At 41.5% G+C, this 26,212-nt stretch overlaps 2 protein-coding genes across 7 annotated transcripts in view; both read left to right on the top strand.

Moving 5' to 3' along the window:
• Nucleotides 1-9,856: 9,856 nt before the first annotated feature.
• On the top strand, nt 9,857-15,762 carry elp6 (elongator acetyltransferase complex subunit 6). The gene is made up of 7 exons (XM_031279579.2): nt 9,857-10,194; nt 10,318-10,396; nt 10,524-10,594; nt 11,259-11,383; nt 12,386-12,602; nt 14,417-14,578; nt 14,994-15,762. The coding sequence occupies exons 1-7, from the start codon at nt 10,141-10,143 to the stop codon at nt 15,117-15,119; spliced, it is 834 nt and encodes a 277-aa protein (XP_031135439.1). The 5' UTR covers nt 9,857-10,140; the 3' UTR covers nt 15,120-15,762.
• A 91-nt stretch (nt 15,763-15,853) lies between these two features.
• The window catches only part of LOC116036112 (SREBF chaperone), a 50,946-nt gene continuing 40,587 nt past the window's right edge, over nt 15,854-26,212 (top strand). For 3 of the 6 annotated variants that reach the window (XR_004898582.1, XM_036006445.1, XM_031279578.2), the window contains exons 1-2: nt 18,631-19,407; nt 22,963-23,163. Coding sequence is in view for 5 of the 6 variants with exons in the window: in XM_036006445.1 (XP_035862338.1) it covers nt 19,232-19,407; nt 22,963-23,163 (377 nt within the window). In the remaining variant the exon portion in view is untranslated. Of the gene's footprint in view, nt 16,034-17,812; nt 18,115-18,630; nt 19,408-22,957; nt 23,164-26,212 lie in introns of those variants that run through there. The other 3 variants (XM_036006448.1, XM_036006447.1, XM_036006446.1) reach the window with 3 other exon arrangements.

Here is a 26,212-nt window from a genome sequence, read left to right as displayed (position 1 = left end):
AGTACATTTGTTAGGTCACCTAAACATATCATAGTGAAATTCTTTTAGTTAAGTTATTGTAACAATCCCTTAGTCCAAGACCAAACAATGTAAGATGCATGTCGCAAAATTACCCTTTGAATTACCCACTTCAACTTTTGATAATAGTACCATAGTGACAAAAAAAATGCAATAAGCACACAAAAAAATGTTTCACTGACTATCAGTTATGAACAATGAGCATAGTGTTAGTAAAAAGTATTTTAACAATTGAGAAGAAAATCCTATCCAAAGTTATGCATATACTTTGTATGAACGTAGTGTATTTCAATGTGAAATCGGTCACAGTCAATGTCAGATGTACTTAGTTGTGAAAAGTGGTACTTTTTTTGATGATCTGTTGGTTTATTTGTACTTAAGGTAGTGACATATTACCACAATACCAGAATAGTACCACAGCGTCAGAAAAAAAACGTAAAAATTATGATACATTCTTAGTAAAATGCACCAGAAAGTGTAACTGCTAAGCGGTTATCTGCAAGATTGTTCTCCTTTTGTTAATTTTATTTTGTCTCCATCTTTTTTGTGAAGTGCTAATCACTGTGGTATCACTTCTTTTCAGGGATCAGCTGTCAATCAAGCACTGTGGGAGAGACAGCATTGTCTCTTTCCTTTCTTTTCCTATCTGGGCCAAATTAAGGCAGATACATTTAAAAGCAACAAAAGAAAATCGATTTCTGGCTTTATCCACACTTTGGTATTTTCCACTCCTGAAAGTCATTTTCAAAAATACTTAGTTTGATATTTTTTTCCCCAACAAAAAAATGATGTTATATGTAAATGGTTTGCTGTAAGGGCTGTCCAATGCTTTGCAGAAACTAGATAAGGAGGTCAAGGTCAGGGCTGAAAAATATTCCACAAAGCATTCTTGTGACCGTGTGAAAGATGACGAAATAAGAACTTGAACACAGCACCTGAGTAAAGCAGCAATGGTTGATCTGTCTTTATTACAGCAATAAAAGGACACATTAACCCTTAGAGTGTGTGTGTGTGTGTGTGTGTGTGTGTGTGTGTGTGTGTGTGAGACTTTCTGAACATTTTCACCAAATCGCTCTCTTCCTCTCTTCCTCTCTTCCTCTCTCTTCCTCTCTCTTCCTCTCTCTTCCTCTCCTCTCTCTTTCACTCTCACTTGTCTGCTGCTGGCGGCGATTTCATGCATCTTCACACAGAGAGGAAGTCGTTGCCATGGAAACCTGTTCTGATGCTACAGTTTGAGCAGACGCGATCCAAACTCTGTGACCTCTGGGTTCCTCTGGCTTTACACACACACACACACACACACACACACACACACACAAACACACCCACATGCGGATGGGCGAGGCAGATTAAGTGACTCTACTGCAGCTTTGCGGTCGTCGAGTAACAAACTGTAGCATATCAGAGCATTTAAACTACTCTCCACTTCACTTTGGGTCCAACGTCACACTCTGCGATCTCTTCTGACAACCCTAATCCTCTCCTGCACAGCTGTCCAGCTGTCACTTACAATTTTCTCACGGCAAACACACACACACACACACACACACACACACACACACACACACACATGCACACATACATTCATACATGCTCAAAGCATCTGTCAGCTTCCCATGCTCACCGCCACCCTCCTTCTCATACACAAATACATACATTTATACTTCTATATTTGTGAGGACCCTCACTGACACATGAAATGCATTTACTGGCCCCTTACCCTAAGTAAGTATTTTAGGGCAAGTCAACTCTCAAGTCCTTCAAGACAAGTCTTAATCAAGTCTCAAGTTGAGTCTCATGTCATTTGAGGTCTATTAAAGTCGAGTCTGAAGCCATTTGACACAAGTCCAAGTCAAGTCTTTAGCTTCTGTGTTGGACTTCTGTCTGCTTCTCCGAACTGCAGACGTGTCGACCGTCATATACTGTAGGTGATACTCTGACTATGGAGAAGTACCTCATACAACCACACTTCAAAACATCCAAACTATCCCTTGAACCCTTCAGCCTAGTCTTTTGTGTAAAGGCAGGCTGGACAAAATGTTCTTTCTTTTAAAAGTATAAAACTCAAATTGGTTCCCACAAGGACAGAAGTACAACAGTAGCACACACACACACACATTCACACACGTGATGAACAGCCCTGAATGGGTCTCAGAGGATGTCGCAGCGTTGCTGGCCCTTTGTCGGTTGACACACACACACACACACACACACACACACACACACACACACACACACACACACACACACACACACAGCACTGTCCTCACCATGACTGGTCAGATTTTTGTTTCCCAGCTACCAATAATGAGGATTATGGCAGTGTGCTTGCGAAGACATCAAATTATGATCTTCAAGTGCGTTACTATTATTTAAGTAAAGGTTGACATATTAATTGTTTTGGTATCACTGCCCACAGCTGTTTTGGTTCAGTATCATCCCTCTCATCAGCATCATTTTCGGCCGCAGCAGGCAGCTGTTTTCAGTGAAAAAGCTCTCTGTAGACCGACAGATAGCTCTAGCAACTTGCTGGTGAACATTGAGGACTATTCAGCAGCGGAAGAGCCAGATATTTTCCTCAGGAGTTGGTGGAGACCAAAACAGCAGCAGCCAGATCTAAAAGTCACAGGGTGCATGTGTCTAGAAGTTGCATGTGTCATTTGTTATGTTGTGAACTGTTGAAAAATATTCAGTTTTTCACAGCAAAAAGTATGTATTTTCTCCTTTCCTATCCCATTTGACATCCTGTGACAACTCAGATTTATCTTGTGACCCCTTGGAGGGGTCTTGAGGTTGAGAATTACCAGATTAATTATAGGCTATAACATCATCAGCATCATATGCTATGTGATTATGTTTTATAAAATCTTAAACTGTGAAGTAGCTAGAAACTGTAAATGTCAGACATTGATGATTCTAAGAGTTATAGATTTGTTGGATTAATCTATGAACAATCAATTAAAAAATTGAAATAATATTCGTTGAAGCCTTTTGTATAAAATAAACAAATAAATACATTTTTGTATTATGATAATAAAATAAAATAATAAATGAATAAATGTGAAAACATTTGTGAGAATCACTGAATTAAAGTAGTAAAATAAAAGAACCTCAAAATTATAGTATACAGAATACTGTAAATGTACTGAGTTACTTTCATTTATATTTTATCCAAAATCATGCAGCCATGCTCTCATTACAGCTAGAGCTCTGGGGTATAAAATGCATGTGGAGGAGAATGAGGGTATAAGAATTGGGAAACAGAGAACATGGTGGAGGCATGTCAAGATTTTCTATATCTTTTTTTTTTTTTCTCTGCTCTTCCGAGTCAAAGAGTCTGCTGGGACTTGGGATTCATCAGCGGCCTGTGATTGGCTGACGATGTGGTGGAATGATGGTGTTAGGATACTGAAGGGGCCACCGTGATTGGCTGTTGCAGGCGCGCACACACACACACATAGTAGTGCATGATAGAGGCATACACAGGCAAACACACACACACAAAGTCATGCATGTATGCAAAAACACATGTGAAAATGTTCAAATTAACACAAAATGTACACATTTGGATCTACATGCATGCATATATATGTTAACACACACACACAAAAAACAAAACACATATGGATACACACCTAATTTAGAATTACATGCATGCATGCACACAAGCACACAGTGCGCCTTACAAAGAAGGGATTGAAACCAAAAGGAAAGAGGAGTGAAGCGAGGGGGGGGGTTAAGTCTAAATGAATCGTTCTGGCACCGTCTAGTTTACTAATGAGACTCTGAGGAATGCTGCTGATCAGAACAGGACCCGTTTGGCTTTCTTTCTGATGGAAATGCAATGCATTACCAGTCTAAAGCAGAGTAACACCCCCGCATCCTCGCTGCGTCCTGCACTACATGTGAATGAGCGACCGGTTTGGCAGCAAGGCAGTGTGATGACTTCAGAGGGCTGAGAGTGATGTGACCCAACTGTTGGCTTCAGGAAGACTATAGTCTGATGATGATGATGATGGTGATGATGATGATGATTATAATGATAATGATAGTGATGATGAGGCTGCGTGACTAAATAAAGACTTGCCCTGTTCTTTTGTTGATTAGATTAGATTCAACTTTATTGTCATTGTGCAGAGTACAAATACAAAGACAACGAAATGCAGTTTGCGCCTGACCAGAAGTGCAAAAAGAGCAGAAAAGTGCAATATGATATACAAAGTATAGACAGGTACAGTATAGACAGGTGGTGCACAGACAGGACAAGACATATAGTGCAGTGTAGACAGTAGTATACAGTTGGTTTACAGAAGGTGGTTTGGAGTAATATAAATTAAATATACATGTGTGCAGTGTATTAGCAGTCACCTTGTAAGAGCAGAATAAGTATGGCTATGTATGTGGTCAGTGATGAATTGTTTTCTTTGTCTGAGCATCATCTTTGGCTAAAGTGATATTTCTTTATCCTAGAAATTATCACCTGTCAATCAATTATTCTAGTACCAAAAAGTTCAATTCTCATATGCAATTTCTCTAATAAAAGATCGATACTTGGCGTCCGTGTAGTGACACGGTATTGCCAGGGAAAATATCACGATACTATGCTGTTAGAATTTTTTCTCGTATCCCTAGTACTTTCTGTAGTTTTGTGTTTGTAATCTTTAGCTAAATGGGTATTGATTTATATCTGTCCTGTGTGTTTCTGTGTCAGTATATCTCTGTCAATTTACTTGTTTTGCATGTCAATAACCAGTCTATTCCTGCATTGTAAGGTGATCATCGACTTGGAGCTCCACCTCGCCAAGAGAACTAAGTTCAAGTCTTCGCGGGGTCCTTTTGCCTACTATGACGTCTACCTCTACAGGGCACCCAAAACTAAACCTCAAATCCCCAACGGGCCCTGCGCCAAGACTGTTAATGGCCGCAGCAAAGCTAAGGGTCGAGTCCTGCGATGGGAGGACGACACATACTCTCCTTCACCCCCCTGTTCGGTCTGCAGCCCCGTCAGCACTCACTCGCTGCCAGCCTCCATGAACAACGAGCTTCAGCGGTCCAGACTGCAGACTCTGAACCCCCACAGCCCACGATGAACAGTTCTACATATCTTGCTGTCCTGGCTGTCATGTTGAAAATCGTTCTGTGAATGTATATGTTGCATTTTGTTGCTGTTTATCAGAAGCTCTTATTCAAGGAAAACTAAAAAACACAAGAATTTCTATGGGACTTTGCTTCCATAGTTTGACTTACTGTATGTCAGGTTGAAACCGGAAGTTGGAGCATAATGTAGAGGTATGTAAAGTGTCTGTCTTGGCCTAGGACAATACAGTCTATGGGACAAACATGGGAAGTGACTCATGCTAGCTTGCATTTTGTTGTAGATGACCACTGGCCTCCTCTGGCAGCTTTTAAAAATTAGAAAACTGTGAACCCAATAATTGTCATGTTGCAGGTTTCATGTCAACGTTTGAGACATGTTAAAAAAAAAAAAAAACTTTTTTGTGTTTTGTTCATATTCTGTGTCTGCTACTGTGCAATGATGTTAACATATGGCATCAAGCTGTTCTCCAGGAAACAATCAATTAAACCATACCGCGCTGTGACAGTAGATATGACTGTCTCGTTAAGGAACACTTCAGGGACTGTAGGAATTAACAGGGTCTCCAACCACAAAGGCTGCTACCAACGTTCACAGAGACAGAAACACAAGCATTTATTTATGTTTTTGCATGTCTGTACCATCAATTATACCAGAACAAACAGGCAGGTTGCCAAACGATAAGTCAATAACAGCTCACTGGATTGTTTTTATATTACTCTTCTCACATGATTCAATGTTTGTACTCTGATCCTGGACCATTCAGTCTGACTCAGCAGTGTGAAATACAGCAATACTGATGTCAGTATACATGTAGAAAAATGTATTATGTGATACTTTATTGATGCCTGCTGGAATAGTCTGTTTTTTTCTTTGCAGAAAACTAGACTACCTGACTTGCCATAGAGTCTCATTCTGCAACTTGCACTTAACAACCTCTGATGTTTTTTTCAGCATGACCCTAATTTGGAGCTGCTCATCAGGTTGCTCAAGATTACAGGCAGACATGTAGGGGATGGAAACACAAGTTAAAACACATCTATTGACAGTCCAGCTAGCTGTCTGGATTTACCCTGCAGAGATCTGAGGAGCAGTTAACCATAGTCCTCATAAATCCACCAGAGTTTAGAATTACAATACAAAGAAAGCGGAAGTTAACGGATTACATTACCTATCATGTGACTTGTTCCTCTCAGCAGTTCAAAGCCTTTTAGTGACTTTAAGCTCATGCTGCGTTCGATTATCTATCCGTGTCGGAGTTCCGACGAGAAAGCGACACGCACCAACACGCCCCCTTTCCTCAGATTTCCGAGCTCGGAACTCGGACAACCTTGAGGACACAGAGCAAGAATTCAGATACGGAATCCAAGATGGCTGCGCCCTGTGTGACTAGAAGTATGAATTGTTTTCATTGTTTTTGGACCGCTTTGGTTGTTTAAAGGTCCCATGGCATGAAAATTTCACTTTATGAGGTTTTTTAACATTAATGTGAGTTCCCCCAGCCTGCCTATGGTCCCCCAGTGGCTAGAAATGGCGATAGGTGTAAACTGAGCCCTGGGTATCCTGCTCTGCCTTTGAGAAAATGAAAGCTCAGATGGGCCGATCTGGAATCTTACTCCTTATGACGTCATAAGGGGAAAGGTTACCTCCCCTTTCTCTGCTTTGCCCGCCCAGAGAATTTGGCCCGCCCATGAGAGAGAGAGAGACATCATGGCTTGCAAACAAGCAAAGTGGCAGTTGGTCAAGGCCACACCCCAACTCTCCCCCTTGCCCCCCCTCTCTCCTCCTCAATAGCATTTAAAGCTACAGACACAGAAATGGCACGTCCTAAGGAAAGCTCATTGTGGGACTGGCTCTAGTGGCTGTAATTCTGCACCAAGTCTGAATTTCGGGAAAGAGACTTCAGATACAGTATTAGGGGACCACTAAGGCCTATAGAAAAGCATCCAAAAAGCAGCATGTCATGGGACCTTTAAATGACGATTTCAATCACTTGTATTACTGCATCTGTATCACTGCCAGTGGGTATGGGAATCAGTCTTTTTTTTTTATTTTTTTTTTTATATTATTTTTTGGGGCTTTTCCCTTTTATTTTAAAGTGGATAGACATGAAAGGGGAGAGAGATGGAGGATGTCACGCAGCAAAGGGCTGCAGGTTGGATTCAAACCCTGCGCCGCTGCAGGACTCAGCCAACATGGGGCAAACACTCTTGCTGGGTGAGCTAGCTAGTCAGAAGATAAACTAAAACATGAAATAAAGTGAAAATTTTAGAAGATTGGCCTGGTACTCGGCCAGTGCTACCACAACAACAGCTTTCCGGGTGGCGTCCATGTTTTTCTCCAACTCGGACGTGCAAAACATACCAGAATGCTTGAAGTGTGGAAGTGACGTCATATCCGAGGGCCGAGTCGGTTCGTTGAGAATAATAAAACGCAGCATCAGTGTTTTGATTTTACCGCCTTCAACTTCCCTGCTTTGGTTCAGTCTCACTGCTCTCATCAATTTTCTTTCCAGAGAAATAACCTCTGATAAACCCATTGTAGCCTATGCTGCCTGTTCAGCACCAAACAGCAGACAGGCAGTTATAGCTGGTGAACACAGTGGAACATGTAGCAGCTAAAAAGCCAAATATTTCACTCAGGAGCTGGCGGAGACCAAAATAAAGCTTAAAGGAGAGTGAATATTGTAATTATATTCATCAGGTGGACACAAACATGCTCTAAATGCTGATGTTCTGATCAGCTGGATGTGTAAAAGTATCCTAACAACATTATAAAGTGATATGTTGAAGTTGTGTTGACAGCTTGTTCTGCTGCCCCCAAGTGGTCAAAAAACTGTTAAAGCAGCTTTAACCTCTCATTTTAGATTATATTTTTTTAAATATTAAAAAAACAAATATTTGATTAAAGTCAACAACCAAGAGCCAACATACTATCTAATAAAAATATTTTGGTGTGACAAAAGTAAGGTTTTATGACTTGACGACAAACCTTGCTGTACCATATAACAGTGGAGAAGATGGAAATGATTCAGTCTGGTGTAATAACAATAAACGTGTGTGAGCTAAACTGCAGTGCAGGGATGGTATTGCTCTGTCTGAGATGTTCAGGAGGGCTGTGTCCCTAGTAGGGTAATATAAAACATGTTAAAAGATTAAAATGCAGATTCATTGCATTTGCAGTGTTGATGTGTTTGATATTGAGCTGCTGGAGAGCTACACACTGCCATCTGCTGATTCAAAGCATGATCAGTTGCAACTGTTCTATCTCCCATTTTAATTAAAAGTGTTTCCTGCCGCTGTTCTGCAGCATGAACCGAATGAGGATAAGATGGATGACGTGCATAACCCAGCCTGAATTCGACCACACTTAAGAAAAAAGAAAGATACATAGCAGGTTTTCTGCTTTTTCCATTCAAACGAGCCAGGTCAGCACACACTTCTTGTTTGCATGAATGTTTTTCAGAAGGAGTTCGAAAACAGCATGGTGAGACCAGTGAGAGTGAGTTGTGCTGCAGAGGCCTGCAAAACTTAAGTTCAGTTGAGTAAAGCCCAAAGTAAAACACGGGTGTGCCTCCATATTCCCCCTTTTAGCACAGGGTTGATTAAATGTTGAGCAGGAAGCAGGCTTGTGCAGACAGAGCATGCTGAGCCAAAAAATAAGGATTTAAGCCATCCTCTCATTGTTGTTTTAAACATATTTTCTGCCATAATGTAAGACGTCCACCATAATAACCTCTACATAGGCTACTTGTTCATATATTCTTACTGTATATGAACAGCAAAAGTGTGAGTGAGAGTATGAACGAGGTTCACATCTGGTTTCCTTGTGCAGAAATCTCTCTGCAGAGCATTGTCTCAAAAACAGATCGTAGATTATTACAAAACATAACATGGACATAACCAAGGATAAAGCACTTCGACAATCTCAGTTTTTATCAATTCAGTACTATAAATACACCTTTGAAAGAGACTTAGTTCTCTCTTGAGTCACATTTGGATGCTAAAGATTGACAAATTTTGAATTTGATCTAAAGTGGAACAATGAAAAGTAGAGGTCAGGTTTGGTTTCTCTGAGGCAGAATTTGTCACAAGACGAGAATAATTCCTTTACTGTCATTCTTTTTTTTTTTTTTTTTTTTTAAAGGTACTTTATTGTACTTTTATGTCACATACACATACATGTAGCGAAATTCATTCTCTGCATTTAACCCATCCCTCAAGGGAGCAGTGGGCAGCCAATCACAGCGCCCGGGGCCCTACTCCAGATCTGAGCCAGTGCCTTGATCAAGGGCACTGACTGGAGAACCTAGTACATGTTTTTGACTGTGGCTGACTTTATTCCTGCATGTAACTGTCTATTTATAGTAACACTGGGTCTAACACCACCACAACTACTATTACTGCTTCGAATTCCCATTAACACGGTACAACCAACAGGTGGCGGTGTCTTAAATTTAAGGATGGAAACACGTCGAAGAAGTCGCCATGTGCAAGCAAAGATCGTCTATTAAGATAGCTGTACAAAGCTGTCGCCATGGAGACCATTCTGTCACAGACTTGATGTGGCTGTTTTTCCAAAAACAAATACGTATGACAACCTAAAATTCACTTTTAAGACGTTTGTTGTTTTGTTGTTGTGTAGTCTAGAATCAATACAACTTACAAAAAAATAATTATGTAACGTAATATATTTACACAGCAGGAAGACGTTAACGGCTTCTCCGTGGTCCAAAGCTACATCTCCGCTAAGTGCAGAGTGAGACCTCCTGTGAGATTTTTATTCGTCTTTCATAGAATGCTACCTGACGTTAGCACAGCAGCTAGTTGAGAGGAAAGGATTTACATTGTGCAGTAAAGTAGAAACTTTGACGTTACTTTTTAACCTACGAATTTACACGACACATTTTGAGATTGATTCCTGCTAACAACTCCTGTTTTATAGCGTTATCTTAGCCCACTCGCACACTGTATAGCTTGTTTTAATTACAGTTAGGTTAGCTAGTAACGTCAGCGTTATAGTTAGCTATGTATACAGAGCTCAACAGTATCTTGAACACCACTCCCGACAGCTTCACACAGGTGAGGAGTTAACACTGTTCTACATGCTAATAACGTTACTATGTGTGAGTTCCTCATAACGTTACCCTCAAAATGTTACGGCATCCATATTTGTCTAAAGTTTGTAACTTTGTAACGTTACAGGGGGAATTTGTCTTGCTCTCAGACAGAAAGAGTGATGCCTCTTTCCTCATTCACCACTTCCTCTCTTTGTACCTACGAGGTGAGTTATCACCTGTCAAGTGTAAAGTATACAAATGAGAGAAACTGTTCATTCGTGTCTGATACAGCTTATTTAGCTAGAAGTTTCAGCCACAGCTGATCTCTCTTTCTTTCTTTTTTTATGTCAGCACGCTGCAAAGTGTGGTTTCTGGGTCTGGTGCAGTCCTTCAATCATTACAGTGCAATTAGTCAAAGACTGGTGAGTCTCTAACGTTGTCATCCGTGTACTGTATTCTCATTTAACATTTACACTGTAAGAGGAGAGTGTTATTTGAAAACCTCATGACATTAAAGGGTTAACATTTTACATTGCAGTTAGTCTGATATTGATGTGTTTATTTTGCATTTACTCAACTGAATCCATCATGTCAGTCTCCTACTTTAAAACACACTTTAACCATTCTTAATTCTTATTTCTTTCCTTGTCACTTATGTATTATACATTATTTCTTCGGTCACAGGAATATTGACAGAGTTTATCATTATTGGTGGCTTTCTCCTAATTTTGACTGCTCAGAAATGTAAAAAAACAAACAAAAAAAACCCGAATGTTGTCATTGAACTCCAGACAAGCATTGGATAAAAAAGCCTAAACGTAATTTGTCTTACAACAACTTGTCACCCGTTATATGGTCAGTCACCAATGTGTCCACTTAGCTTGTATCTGTTATCTTTTAGTTTTAGGTATGCATACACTGGATTTGCATGTATCTGTAATGCTAGCTCTTTGTGCCGTGTATGACCCCATTTTTATTCACCACAAGCTTTTCTAGTTAATGTGTAAAATCTATATTGAAAAAGAATATGTTTGGATTTAGCTTGGTGCAATCACAAGTGATGACGTTTAATTTGTGTGTCCTCAGGGTGTCAGCCTAGTACAAGCAAAGGAGAAGGGTCAGCTGGTTTTCCTGGAGGGACTGAATGAGTCGCTGTCTGTTTTGATTCCTCAAGAAACTGACACAACAAGTCAAGCCATGGGCTTCCTCAGGTACAAACATTTTGTACAACTCATTTTTTCTGTTAGTTTTTTTCCACTTTATTTTCTTACCTTCACAGACTTATATCTTTTTATTATCATATGTCATCACTGTTTATTTGTAACCCTGATGTAAATGAACGTAACTATCATTATATGTATTTGAGGTTGTCAAGTCAAGTCATCTTCATTTATATAGCACATTTAAAGCAGCATAAGCTGACCCAAAGTGCTTGACAACCAGGGCAGATGGGGTAAAGTATGCCTCGATGCATAGATAAACAGCAGACTACATAAATAAAAAAAAGTACATAACAAACACAACACCACAAAATGTAATACAAAACAACTTGCATGGTAAAACCAGCGCCAAAAAAGAAGGACGTTAGAAGAGTGAATTGAATCAGCAATGGCTTAAAAGGCAGTATAGGGAATAAAAAGACAGATCAGGAGGTGGCTTGACAGAAGCCAGGCAGCCTCAGACGTCGCTAAAAGCAAGTGGGGAAAAAATGGGTCTTTAAATTAGTTTTCAGTCGTAGAACATGCCTTTATATGGGGCGGGAGGCTTTTCCAAAACATGGGAGCAGACACGGAGAAAGCACGGTCCCCTTTAGTTTTGCAGCATGAGTGAGGGGACTAGGAGAATCTGTTGTGAGGATGACCGGAGTGATCTGGGGGCAGAATATGGAGTTAGCAGGTCCGCGATGTATTGTGGAGAAAGTCCGTTCAAGGCTTTAAAAACAAACAGTTGTATTTTTAAAATCAATTCCATATTTCACTGGTAGTCAATGCAGGTGAGCCAGAACTGGAGTGATGTGTTGCCTTCTCCTTGTGCCAGTTAAAAGTCTACTCACATTTTTGTCCTTTTCCAACATATCAAGATGTAAAATGCTATAAATGTTTCCACATATTTCCAGACTTAGCGATCTATGTAGGAACCCTGTGATAACAACCATTTGCCTGTCTGACACCGTGTTGCCTCTCTCTCCGTCTCCCTCATGTCTCTGTCTTCAGTGATCCTGCTGTTGGCCTTAAGAGCCTGTACGAGTTTGTCCGGTCCAGTGTGACCAGTTCTGGTGGCGGGGAAGAGGAGGCCGATGGGGCAGAGGAGTGGGGACCTCCGGTGTTGCTGGTGGATGACCTCAGTGTGCTGCTGAGTCTGGGGGTGAGCGTTGGAGCCGTGCTGGACTTCAGCCACTACTGCCGAGCCACCGTCTGCTCGCAGCTACAGGTGAGATCCTTGCTGTCAGTCAAAGCATGATTAATTTGAGATTTTTTAGGTGGCATATACTCTTATCAGTCGGCACAGCCAGGGGTGAGCTGGTTGTGGTTTGAATGGAATTTGCAGTTGCATGTATTCATAACATAGCTACTGTATAGTAAGTTGTATGTACAGTGTTTCCTTTAGGATTTTTTTTAGCAGTGGGGGCAGGTCTGTCCGAACAACAACCCAATCATTACATCTATGACTATGTAAGGTAGTAGCCTTAAAGGACAATTCCGGCGCAAAACGAACCTAGGGGTTAATAACACGTGTACCCACTCTGTTAACCGAAGCATTGAAGACATTGTAAGTACAGACAGTTTTTTTGAACGAAGAGCTGCGGGAGGTCCGTGAAAGGGCTACGAGAGAGAGAGAGAGAGCTACCGGTAGTCAATGCCGCAACACAGCCTCGTACTTCGGGAAACTGGTGGTGTACCTGCGGACATTGTGAAGCTATGGCCACCGAACAGGAGTGTCTGTGTTGCAAGGAGTGGGACCTGTTGCGTCGCAACACCCAAGAGACAGTGTTTTGTACAGTCTGAAGATTTCCCCTCTCTGATGAACAGGGCTGTACTTACCTACTACTAGCGGTAGCTCTCTCTCTCTCTCGTAGCCCTTTCACGGAGCTCCTGCAGCTCTTCGTTCAATAAACTGTCTGTACACTTACAAAGTTCTCAATGCTTCGGTTAACATTTAGGGACCCTCATTATGCTACCGTTGAAGTGTGGTGATATTTTGAGCCTTTTTAGTGGTACAAAATAGCGATTTGTTTTTACTTTCCCTGTGCCCCGAATACTAGCGTTGTAAGCTAATCAGCGGTCCGCGCTAGCTTCTTTAGAGCTACAAACACATTCGATTAGCATGAAAACATGTCCCAGAGAGCGACAGAGTGGGTACACATCTGTTATTAAGCCCTAGGTTCGTTTTGCGCTGGAATTGTCCTTTAAGTAGGCCACTAGGCGGCACTGTTGCCATTACTATAACAGATGCAGTTCAGCAATTTTCGCTTTTTTGTACCTTACAAGACACTGTAGTTTACACTTGATCTGTGTAGGCCGCCATGTTTGTTTTAAAACTGTATGTACTCCGTTAAGGTCCTGAAGGTCTCAGCCCCAATCTTCAACCCAGCGTCCCGTGCCCCCTTCTCTTCTCTCTGCACTTCACCCCTAACATCTAACACAACACAATGCAGAGTATCGCAGCAGTGCCGAGGGGTACCTCCAGGCGGCTGACGCACAGAGGGAGTGGGTTATAACTACATCTATAGACTATTTCCAATTTATATTGTATTACACTGACTCACTTACCGTTTTAATGTTTCCAGATGTTTGATATCAGGACAAGAGCTTACAGAACTGACAAGTTGAACGTTGTCCAATTAGAACGGACCCACCGCGGTGATGTTTTTGATGGAGCTGTTGGTTTAATAGTCGACTCGGAAGAAAGCGAACGTTTTGACAATAAACTACATCAACACAACAGTATGTGAAGTTAAACTGGACAGACCCAATAACCTCTGAATAGTTCTACTTGTTAAATTGTAATGTGAGCGGCAGCCATGCATTATGTCGGCAGGATCATTTAAAAGGCAACTGCGACTACATTGTGCGTCTGCCCTATTTCTGATACCGTGGCGGCAGAAATTTTGCCATGGCGGGCCGCCACTACAAAATCAACATAGAGGAAACACTGATGTATCTGTAACATGTATTTACTCGGATAAAGTGAACAGCTCTGATAAAAACTCTGTCTTCTCAACATAACTTTGACTGTGACTGCAGGGCAATGTGGTGATGCTGGTACGCTGTGACGGGGAAGAAGAGGAGGATGACGGAGATGACGAAGGCTCAGAGAGACTTCTGAAGGGCCTGACCCACCAGTGTAGCCTCACTCTTCATGTACAGGGTCTCCCCACTGGCTTCTGCAGGGACATACATGGCCAGGTTAGTGTGTTTGTCCGTACGGTCTTTATGATTCTGATTGATACATTTTCTAACACTTTATAGATGTGTCTATAGTCCAAGTGTAACTGTATACAGTTCAGGATAGTGCTGTGAATAAAGATGACTTTTATTAACGATTAACGATTAAACTGCCAATTATTTTCTCAATTAATCCTTTGGTCAACAAAATGTCAGAATTGTCAAAAATGGTCAGAATGTAAAGCCGAGTTGACATATTCAAATATGATATATTTCAAAAGTGACACAAATGGTGATATACTGTATATGCCACAAGGTCTGTAAGAGGTTACATATATCTACAGTATGTATTGCAGGTGATCAGTGCAAGACGCACAAAAAGATTTTACTAAACAATGTAAGTAAACCAATAGTGTTCATTGTTCTTTGCTTTCAGGTGGAAGTGTGTTGGAGGAGGAGACAAGGTGATGGGCAGTACACACAGAAGAAACTCTTTCAGTACAAGGTCCATGATAAAGGAGCCTCCTTCTTTGCTCCTGGGACGTCCAGCGCTGTTCTCTAGTTGCACCTTTCAACATCCTTGTTTGCCTTTTGTCTCTTTTAAATGTGACAACTGACTGTTTGATTTTTAATATCACCAGACAACACACATGCTGGGTGTTTAGCTAGGTTGGTAGTTGGTGAACTGGACAAAATTTACCAACCACAGCCAGGCCTTACATTTGGATGCTCGCTAGTGTCAACGACCCAGCCTGGACCCCAGACTGTCTGGAGGAAGGATGCTGTGATTCTGCCAGCCCCTCTGAATCGCTGCCTACTTCTCACTTCACAGCTATTTAAATAAGTGAAGTGAAAACAAAATGACAGTTGAGTCTGATTATCAGGCTGGTCCGCTGAAGGTGCGTCTAAAGACCCATGCTGTTGTCAATATTCGGTTATTAGTTGAATCAGTTTTTGTGTGTTGACATGCATGTGACATGCATGTATGCTATGAATGCAGACCGTTTTACATTTGTGATGGTAAGTGGGCATTCATAAACAATGGACTGACTGCTAGTTTTACTGTAGACCGAAAAAGAACATACATTGGTCACATGGACGGCTGGTATTTAGCCGAGAGAATAACAATGAATAAATAGATGATTATGTCCACCCAGAATCATCTTAGAATGGATCTTGGTTGAATAAAATCTATTTAAACCATAGACAGCATATAAAACAGTGGAACTTGTTGTCATTGTCTGTGTGCACACTAGAGGTCGCCCTGTCTCTGTAAACTACACTACAGGTTGAGAGGTCGGAGTGGAGAGGTCTCTGGGATTTGACAACCAGTAGATTGAAGCACTGCTCTTGCATGCATCTGATACGAGATAGCCTTTAGCCCTTAAACAAAGGAGTAATACGGCGGTTGTTCGTCGGTTTTCACAGGAGCACCAAAGCAACAACTACATTTAAGGATCTCTGAAGTTTGCCCAGGCAAGTGTGTGAACAGTTGAGCTATAATAACCCGTTAGCTTTAGCTAGCTGCCTGGGGAAAGTTAGCTCCATGGCTGTTGAGAGCATGAGCATGGGAGCTTTTGGATTCTCTAATGACACCATTATGTTAGCGGATGAGGGATGTTGTAGCCATAACTGCAGGATTGCAGTTGCTGGGCTCATACGCACATTTTGTTGTCTAAAAGCAGATATCCCAAACTGTATGGTACAACTTAACGTCGTCACTATGCTAAGCTAACGTTAACGTTATTTGGCAGCGTTGTTTGCTTACGTTACAAACTATTCTCATAGTTTCATAATGACAGCGAAGTAAATCAGGTGTTCGTAACGCCTGGCCCCGGTTTGTTACCACAATCTTTTCTAGGTAATTCATAAAATAATATTGATTGGGACCCGAGTTTACTGGGTTTGATGAGGAGCTAACTAGCTAACGTTAGGGGGTCAGCGTTTAGCTTGGTGCCATCTCAAGTTGTCTGCAGGTACAGAAATTTGGAGTAACGTTATACGTGTATGGGTATATGTAGTTGTGGCCGGGAACCTAAGAAATAATGTGTTGCGTCTCTTAGTTTTTAAAATGCTCCGGTTATGTGTTTTTTGTGCGAGAGATCAACTAATGTTAAGTTAGCTAACGTTAAGTCACACATGTACTCGGGTAACGTTAGCAAGCTAACAATGTGGGTTTGTCGTTAACTTCTACAGTTCATCTTGGTAAGGCTACTCCAATTCGCAAGCTTTTTTTAAAATGAATTAATAAAATAAAGACAAATAACATGGTAAACATATACACAACAAAAAAAAATACAAAACTGAAAATGCCAGGGGATCCGAACACAGCCAGAAATATTACATTAGTTCATAAAAATGAATTTAGGTTTATGAAACAGATTTTGCGAGTGTTTTTCTGTAGTATTGCTTTGGTAGCAGAGTAAGAGATATATATATATATATATATATATGAAAACGGAAAATTCAGAGTCAATATATTGGGAAATTAATGTACACACATCTTGCCAAAAAATACACGAGTGGGGACATGAACAAAAAAGATGACATAAATCTTCTGGAACCATTTCACAAAATGAGCAGGCACCTTCAATGTCCTTTTTATATATTTGATGTTCAGATGTTTCTACACCTTGACAAAGGCCTTGGGCTGTTTGCTTTTGGTTAAAGGTGGTTCTCAACCAAAAGCAAATAGCCCATGGCCAAGTTGATCCGACAAATGCGTTGTGGTAAATGTTGTGTACAGAGAATCCTGTGATGGATTACTCAATCTTAGCTAAATCCTGTTCTGCCTTATCATTTTGTCAAAGTCTACCCCATGATAAAAGTAAAACTACACTTTCACACCATTTATTTGAGGACTATCCTCGAACCTTGTTTGTGGGAGCCACTCTATTAGCTTGTTCTGGGCAGGTGATGTTGCCACAGGGTTGCATCAGCCCCATCATCCCTGCAAGCATTCACTGTCTTGTTTGATGTGACCTCGATTGTAAAGACCAGTTACACGTGTTGCAAAAAGATGACTTTTGAAACTATACCAAACTATTCTGTTAAAAAATATGTGAAATTCAAAATGTATTGTGTCCTCATTTTCTTCCTCTTCTAAAGAACTCGTCAGAAATAACAGAAATCCAGGTGCGGAAATGGACTGTCTCTTGCACATCATTCGCTATTACATCATGGTTACTGATTGACAGAGCATTTCCCTCTTTTGCCATCAGCTCTGGTTGTAAAAGGCTATGTTGCAGTAATCTGCTCATCCATGTCGAGCTTGTCTTCACAGCAGGACTAATGACCAGAGGAGCATGCTTTCACATTATTATGCAACCATGGGATTGAATGTGGATGCAGTTATGTTACGGAGAATGGACACTGTAGCTTAAAGCTCTCTGGAATGCTTGTGGGTGTAGCTTTTAGCCTGCAGTAATTCACTTGAAGATATTTAATAAGGCATGCAAATGCATTGCATGATACAGAACATATATGATTATGCCATTGGAATATATAAACCCTGGGGATGCCTTCAAACTAGGCATTTTAGGCAGTGTTGAAAAGAGGTAAGCTGGGATTTTTTGCTTTTTTTGCACACATCCAATTTCAGTGAAGGGAATTTCAGAGCATGCTATCTTAGTTTTTAAACAGTTTTGATACAGTTTATCCGTAACTTTAGTGCACCATTTTGCTTACAGTAATGTTTTAGGCACGTAGCTTTATAAATCTACCTTAATCTAATCTACAAGCTACCTAACTAAGCTGCTGAGAGACCCACAATGATCTCTCTAACTGTCTGTAGCTGTGCTCTTGTTTGTTTGTAAGTGTTCTGGCTTCTTACGTGGGCATATAGACTGTTCTTTTTTAGAATATTAGTTGCCCAGCACGTATGTGCAAAAGCCCAGGGTTATTTAACGGAGACATTTTTCCAGGGTGTTGTGATAGAGATTGTGGTTTGTTGGGTTTAAGCAGAAATCATATTTTTTTTTTATTCCCTCGTAGTAGCCGTATATCCCAACAAACCATCCGGCCAGACAGAATAGGATTTCCCAACAATTGCTGGTCACCTGCCAAAGTGGCTGAAGAGTGAACACAAACTCACCAGCCTGAAACAACAGTTTACCAGCACTCAGCCTGTGGCTGGTGTTCATTTTCTGCCCTGGTTGTGAAGTTTTTGGTATTAAAGCCTCCGTCAAACTTATTATTATTTTGAGATGCGAATGTCCCGACGTGCTACAACATGCAGGATAGGCTGCCTACAGGCTGTCAGCAGAGGAGGAGGGCAGCAGCGCGGGGTGGCCATAGGCCCTGAGCCCTGCTCGTTGAGTTTCTGATCGGCTCAATGCCGGATTAGTTCACTGACGGAGATGCTGCTGAGCCTGTGCCAAATCAGGTCTCGCTGCTCCACTCGTGTAACCCCACAGCACGCAGCGAACTTGACAAACAGCCGAGAGATGGAGGCATTCAGTGAAAGTACTCCCTCGCGAGAAAGTAAGCAGGACCAAAACCTGGCTGAGAGTCGCCTTTCCTACAGAAACGGAGAGCACAAAGGCTTCACTTCAAAGCCTCTTTTTAACTTTGCAGAACCCATTGTGCAAGCTTGCCAGGACATTGCTGTTTTTACTGTATAGGGTATTTATAACTGCAGTTCAAGAGACTCCTGAGGCAAATTCCTCCCAGGAAATGTTTCCGTTGCTCCCGGGGGGACGAGCCGAACAGTCACACACTCTGCCTGAATCAAGAAGGGAGCACTACGTTAACCACAAGGCACCGCTTGCGCTTCACAAACCCAGTGCCGCTGCTTTCAAGGGATGTAAACGGCTCCGAGCCAGAGAGATAGCCTGGTCTATCCTCAGCAGGTATGGTCTGAGAACAGTTCAAGGCTTTTTTTTGGTGGATACATGTCACTGATGTGACAGAGCTGCGTTGTTGTGTTTTGGCATGGTTAGCAAATAATGTGGTGGCTGCTTATTGACATCATGTGAGAAGCTGAGGCTTAATGGTTAGTAGAATGAGATGCTGTACAAATCCAGCTGCAGTGTGTGTGTGTGTGTGTGTGTGTGTGTGTGTGTGTGTGTGTGTGTGTGTGTGTGTGTGTGTGTGTGTGTGTGTGTGTGTGTGTGTGTGTGTGTGTGTGTGTGTGTGTGTGTGTGTGTGTGTGTGTGTGTGTGTGTGTGTGCGTGCGTGCCAGGGCAGCTCAGTATACACACTGCTCTATTACAAATGTTTAACTCCAACACTCAATAGCAGCGTTGACCCTGTCTGCTGAGTAAACAGAGACGAGAGCTGAGATTGGCAACGATTTCACATATTGTGTTCATCATTTTACAACTCTCTTTTTTTTTTTTTAAATTTGTAATTTAAAACCCACCAAATGAGTCGTGTACGTTTTATGTTTTACATAGGCTGTTTGAAGAGTTGTGTTTAATGTAATGTATAGTAGTGACACACAGTTCATTGGCTGTATTTTTGGGCTGCGACTAACAATTACTTCATCACAATGTGATGAATGTTGTCTCAATTAAGGAATTAATTATGTGGCGTATTTCTTTTCCGAACAACGGCCCAAAACCCAAAGGTAGCCTATTTGATTTACTATTACAAAAGTCTAAAAAAAATATATTCATAAATGTTGCTGGAACCAGTTGATTTGTGGCATTTTTGCTTGTAAAATGAATTTACTTTAAAGCATCTGGTTTCTTGAGTTCATAGCTGTGTAAATATTAGGGCTGCAACTGACTGTCAATCATGTTCACAATCACAAGTTAAGAGAGCCAAAGGTGACAACATCAAGTTGTTTCTTCTCTCCAACAAATAGCCTAAAATACTTTATTGTTTTATAATGATAAAAAAAATAGAATTCAGTAAATTCTCATATTTTTCGATGTGTGAGCCAGTAAATGATTGCTTGACAAGTTTATATGAATTAAAGAATCGTTTCAGGACCGCTTATCCCTCTGTGCTTTCCTACCTGAGTGGAAGTGGAATTTACCCGTTGTCCATGAACAAAAGGCTGGTGGTTGTTTACCGGGGTATGAGCGATGAGACATGCAGGCTACATCTGTTTGCTTCAGTTTAGCTGTTCAGCCGGAGTTGCATGTTTTTCTCCTGTGGGGAATGCGTCCACACCTTTTTGGCTGCTGAATGAGCTCTGTGTTGAAGTTGTGTCTAGCATGTGACCCCTGTATGAGCTGGCCTGAAGGAAGAACACACGGGGCCTTTTATTCAGCAGCATGTGTGCCAAAACATGGAGTATGTAACTTATTAGGTGTCCAGGACAGAGCTTCACTTTAAAGGTGCAATATGTAATATAGCAATATAGCCTCTCTTTTGCAGGAACACCGTGATCACATTCACACAGTTCCACATACCTGGAAGCTGCCCAGTACAACCCCAGTCTGATCTGCTGGCCACTGAGCAGCTCCACTGGAGCGGTTGGGGTTAAGGGCCTGCATGATAAATCGTTATAAAATCGCGATCTCGATTGACCCCCTGTTCACGATTTAATTTTGAAATGACTTTGATTTTTTTTTCTTCTCCTTCAATTAATTTATTGAAAGCATTTGACATTGACATTAACATGTTTTAATTATGTAAAGACATGTTCAAGGAGTTCAGATAGAGCCTGTATCAAGGCCATATATAGTTAAATGTGCTATATGTCACTATTTTTGGTAGCCTACTGTACTTAAATGGCCACTATGTACTTTATTTTCTTCATTCATTGAAGCCTCTATGTTTACAGGCTTGTGGTGATGCGCAATGTGCTATAGGTGCCAAAAAAAAAAAAAAATCTATGTTTGGTACTGCCAATTGTGTTTTGCCATGGTTCATGTGTGCAATAAACACTACACTTCGTGAGAAAAAAATCGTGATATCAATTCTAAGCTAAAAAACCGTGATTCATTTTTTTCCCTGAATCGTGCAGGCCTATTAAGGGCCTTGCTCAAGGGCACCTCAGTGGTGGTAAAAGCATCCAGCAGAGAGACAAGCGCTGCTCTTTCACCCAGATTTCATCCTGTCAGTCTGGGGATTGAACCGACGACCTCCCGGTCACAAGCTCGCTTCTCTAACCTTTAGGCCACCACTGCCCCACAACACAACTCATCTTTCCAGAACCGCTCGTGGACATCACAACACATTTTTGTCAAGTGCCAAACATTTGCTGGTTGGAGATTTTTAATTGAGAATTTCCTGTATTTTCTAATTGTACATCTAATACTTTTCGGAACTCTAACTGGACAAAACGAGCAACTTGAAGAGCTCTAGGGACTTCTGACAGCCGTATCAGATAATTTATACCCTGAAGGATAAATACATCAGTTAATTAAAACGTTTTGTCTTTAACAAATCTGCCCAATATCTTCCAAAAGTACTTCATAAATGTATAAAATGAAAAGACCATGGGCCCTATCTTGCACCCAGCGCAACAAGTGTCTTTGCTAGTTTAAGACAGACGCAGTTGTCAATTTCCCGCCCAGCGCCCACGTCGTTTAAATAGCAAATGCACCTATCCGTGCACCCATGGGCGTGCTGGTCTTACAGGGAGGTGTGTTTAGGTGAATTCTTGGCGTATGTCTTGAGGCAGCGGGAAGTGATCGCGCCATTGACCAACAAAAACCTGTTCTAAAGTCAATAACGCAGCATTTCATTGTTATTTTAACAGAGAATTAGTAAAATGCGCCTAGGCTCGTGCACAGCGCGCGCGCACTATGCTTGTTACACACACACACACACACACACACACACACACACACACACACAGGGAAGCGCAGCAGCACACAAACATGCAAAAGATTACAAATAAAAATATTACGATGAAAATCCGCCATCATAATAGCAATGCTCCAAGGTCCAAACGCACCTGGCTTTTAAAGGGAATGGGACATGACACTCTGATTGGTTTATTGCATGTTACGCCCAAAACGCACCTATGAATTAATGAAGACACTAAGTACAACCCTTTTGAACCATGCGCCCGGCGCACGGACCCTTTTTTCCACCGTCAAACTAGCAAAAGTGGATTTGGACACGCCCTACACGCACCTGTGCCACGCGCTTCACACCGTGCGCTTAGATCGTTAAAATAGGGCCCTGAGTGTAAAAGGCGGAGCAAATGTTTGGTATTTTTGACCTAAAATGATTTATTGCTCATTAGAGTTTTAATAGATATGTTTTCAACACACATTCTACCTCAAACTGATTTTACACTATGCCACAGACCTTTCTTGGGTAAAGTTTTTTTTTTTTTTTTTTTAGTATCACAATCGAATGACTGCAGTGTAGCTGTTGAGGTGAATATGTGTGCAAACAAAACATTCGTATACATTGCTGTAGCGTCACGATGTGAAAGACGAACCAACAACTGTGTTTTTAAGTCCTCTGTTCAACCGTTGTCTCACTTGCTCCTCCAGGTCCCTGGATGCCCCGCGGCGCACCGTCCTCGGCCGCGCAGTGCTTCCCAATGGCCGGCAGTTGACCCCGCCCACCAGGATGACGCTGCGCGAGCAGCTGAGAGAGAAGATCTCGGCGGCCTTCTACCGCCACGGGCTGCTGTGTGCCTCTTACCCAGTACCCATCATCCTCTTCACCTCAGCCAGCATCCTCACCTGCTGGTAGGTGTTCTGTTTTTTTTTTTGTTTTTATTATTATTATTATGAATTTATTTTACTGCTTAAAATTGGAAATCGTGGGGCGGCCCCTAGCTCACCCAGTAAGAGCGTGCGCCCCATGTCGGCTGAGTCCTTTGCAGCGGCCCGGGTTCGAGTCCGACCTGCGGCCCTTTGCTGCGTGTCATCCCCCATCTCTCTCTCTCTTTCTCTCTCTCTCTCCCACCTTTCCTGTCTATCCACTGTCACTATGAAATAAAGGGAAAAGCCCCCAAAAAATTATCTTAGAATTAAAAAAATAAAAAAATAAAATAATTGGAAATCGGAGGAAAGGGACACACAGACTAGTGGCATGGCAGTATGGACGGTGTACAGAGCTCCGAGCTCCGTACACACTGCCATGACACAGAGCTGGATATAAATTAGCAAAATGTAATGGGCTCTCTGTAATGGCGCTGCAGCTACGGAGGGAAGCCAAACGCTGTTCATCTAACACACACTGCCCACACAAATATGACACAGCAGGGTTCCCTCAGGGTTTTAAAAAGTCTAGAAAAGTCCAAAATTTAAAAATCTAAATTTTAGGCCTTAAAAAGTCTTAAATTCGCTCTTGTTGATTAATCTGTCGATTATTTTCTTGATTAATCGATTAGTTGTTTGATCTATAAAAATGTCAAAACATGGTGAAAAATATGGATCAGTGTTTCCCAAAGCCTAAGATGACGTCCTCAAATGTCTTGTCTTGTCCAAAACTCAAAGATATTCAGTTTACTGTCACAGAGGAGAGAAGAAACTAGAAGATATTCACATTTAACAAGCTGGAATCAGAGAAATCTTATTTTTTTTAATAAAAAAATGACTCTACGATTAATCGATTATCAAAATAGTTGGCGATTAATTTAAAGGTGACAACTAATCGATTCATCGATTCATCGTTGCACCTCTACTCCTAATGCTCACTGAAAGGTTTCTTTTTATTCTCTGCTGGGGTTGTATCGCTTCCTTTCACTAGTCCAAATATAATTTACGGTACGTATATGTACAGATTATTATTACTCTGTCGCTTTATTTAATAATTTTGTATACTTTGCAAGTACTTTTGTTAAATTTCATTCATGAAGGTCTTAATACGTCTTAAATTTGACTTGTTGAAACCTGCAGAAACCCCGCACAGAACTGGATTTAAATTGGCAAAGTATTCCTTTAAGGCACTAGTATACTCAGAACTACTTATATTTAGGGCAATACTGTACTTTAAGTTCGCTGTCTTGACCTGCGCCAACTTTTTTTCCATATGTGCACCTGTGCTCACAATCCATAGTGAAGGATAAAATATCGAGGTGCAGTACGTGTCTGATTAGTAAGCAAGTAGTGTTGGATACTCAAAAGTTAGATTTTGTGTTTGCGAGCGACTGACAGTGACAGTAGGACTGGTGTTGGGATGGTGTAGTGCCTGCTTTTTAGCGTGGACTCCTTTCTTCACCCAGTGTCGACAGAATAAATTGAAAAGAAAGTGATTGGACAGAGGAGACAAGTAACTGGCTCTGCTCATCCGAACCGGCCATCTGCACACACATAACAGCCCCCCCGCCGACACCACGACACACACATTCACCTAACGCACGCACATGTCTACTCTTGCTCAATCTCCGGTCCAAAGAGAGGACATAGGTCAGAGAGTTGGCCCTGGCTTCTTCGGCAAAGGCATTGTGAAACGGTCCCGGCGATCTGAAACACACGCATGCACTTGCTGCGAGCTGTCCCTGCAGCACCTTACAGCAGGGGTGCAGAGCAAACGGGCAAAGTGAAAGAAAAGTGCTTGACGACGGGGATGTTAAAGGCAGAACTCGAGCACAGGGCTGTGAGAAAATGGCCCTGTGAGAATGGGAGGTCTGTCCCTCCATCTGCCTGTCAGGAGGGGGGCCGGCTCGGCACAAAAGAGGCCTTTGTGGAGCTACAGTGACCTTGCAGAGGGGGGGGGGAGAAACCGGGGAGAAGAGGTTTCTGTCCGAACTGACAAGCACATTTCTGAAAGGAAATGATAAGTAACATTTGTACTCAACCAACCGCACAAAATTGACAATACACTGGCAACGTGGGAGGTGATAATGTTACTGATCAATAACCATGACTCAGCATATACCTTATCACCTGCTCCTCAGGTTTTGGGGGTCATTTTCCAGACCCTCCTAATCTCTCGTCCAGTTGGTACATACAGAAATACTTCAAAACGTCAAACAAATCAAGTTTATTTAACATAATAACTCCACATTTGGATGCTTGTGTGATTGATTACAACTTTAGAAAGCTGATAATGTCATCATACACTATCATAAATTCACACACACATAATGTGTTCCCGATGGGTCTAGCCTACCCCTCCAGAGTAAATCACTGTCTGATTGCAGAGTAAATCACTGTCTGATTGCAGAATGCACAATGCCTTTTCTTATGTGTGCCAGCACGCTACTGTCCCCTCATTGTACTTGGTGATTTAGGTGATTCCCATTAAGCCTGTAAATGTTCCCCTCAGAGATTCTCCTGTGGCAGAGAAAACGTCTTTCATGGCAGTTAGATTAAGGAACAGGAAAACATCAATCAATCGACAGAGTGCATTTTTTTTTTTTTTGCAGGAACAAAGTGGCAGTAAACTAAATGTGTGTAATTCTCTGGTGTATCAGTTAAGTGTATGGAACTACGCTGCTTGTCTTTACTAACAGTGTGACAGCTGTTTTTAATGAATAGGTCCAACGCGGGTCATATGCATGTGTCCCTTTATGAAAGGGGTTTACTCAGCTGCAGCCCTCCCTTTCTTTGGATGTGCCATTTTATAAACTATGTAAATATGTATATTATGTATACTAAATATGTATTTTGACTTATAATATTTGTTTGTGTTGGTCTTGTGTTGGACCCCAGGAAGAATAGTCTTCACTACGGTGATGACTAATGGGGATCCTTAATAAACAATGAACAAAGTTTGGAAAGCTCTTTGTACTTTAATAGTGCAAGAGCTCTTGTCTTTACTCTGGTTTATAAAAAAGAAAGGACTAGC

Source organism: Sander lucioperca, chromosome 10, assembly GCF_008315115.2.
Source record: "Sander lucioperca isolate FBNREF2018 chromosome 10, SLUC_FBN_1.2, whole genome shotgun sequence".
NCBI classification, from domain to species: domain Eukaryota; kingdom Metazoa; phylum Chordata; class Actinopteri; order Perciformes; family Percidae; genus Sander; species Sander lucioperca.
This window is presented reverse-complemented; position numbering and strand designations above follow the sequence as displayed.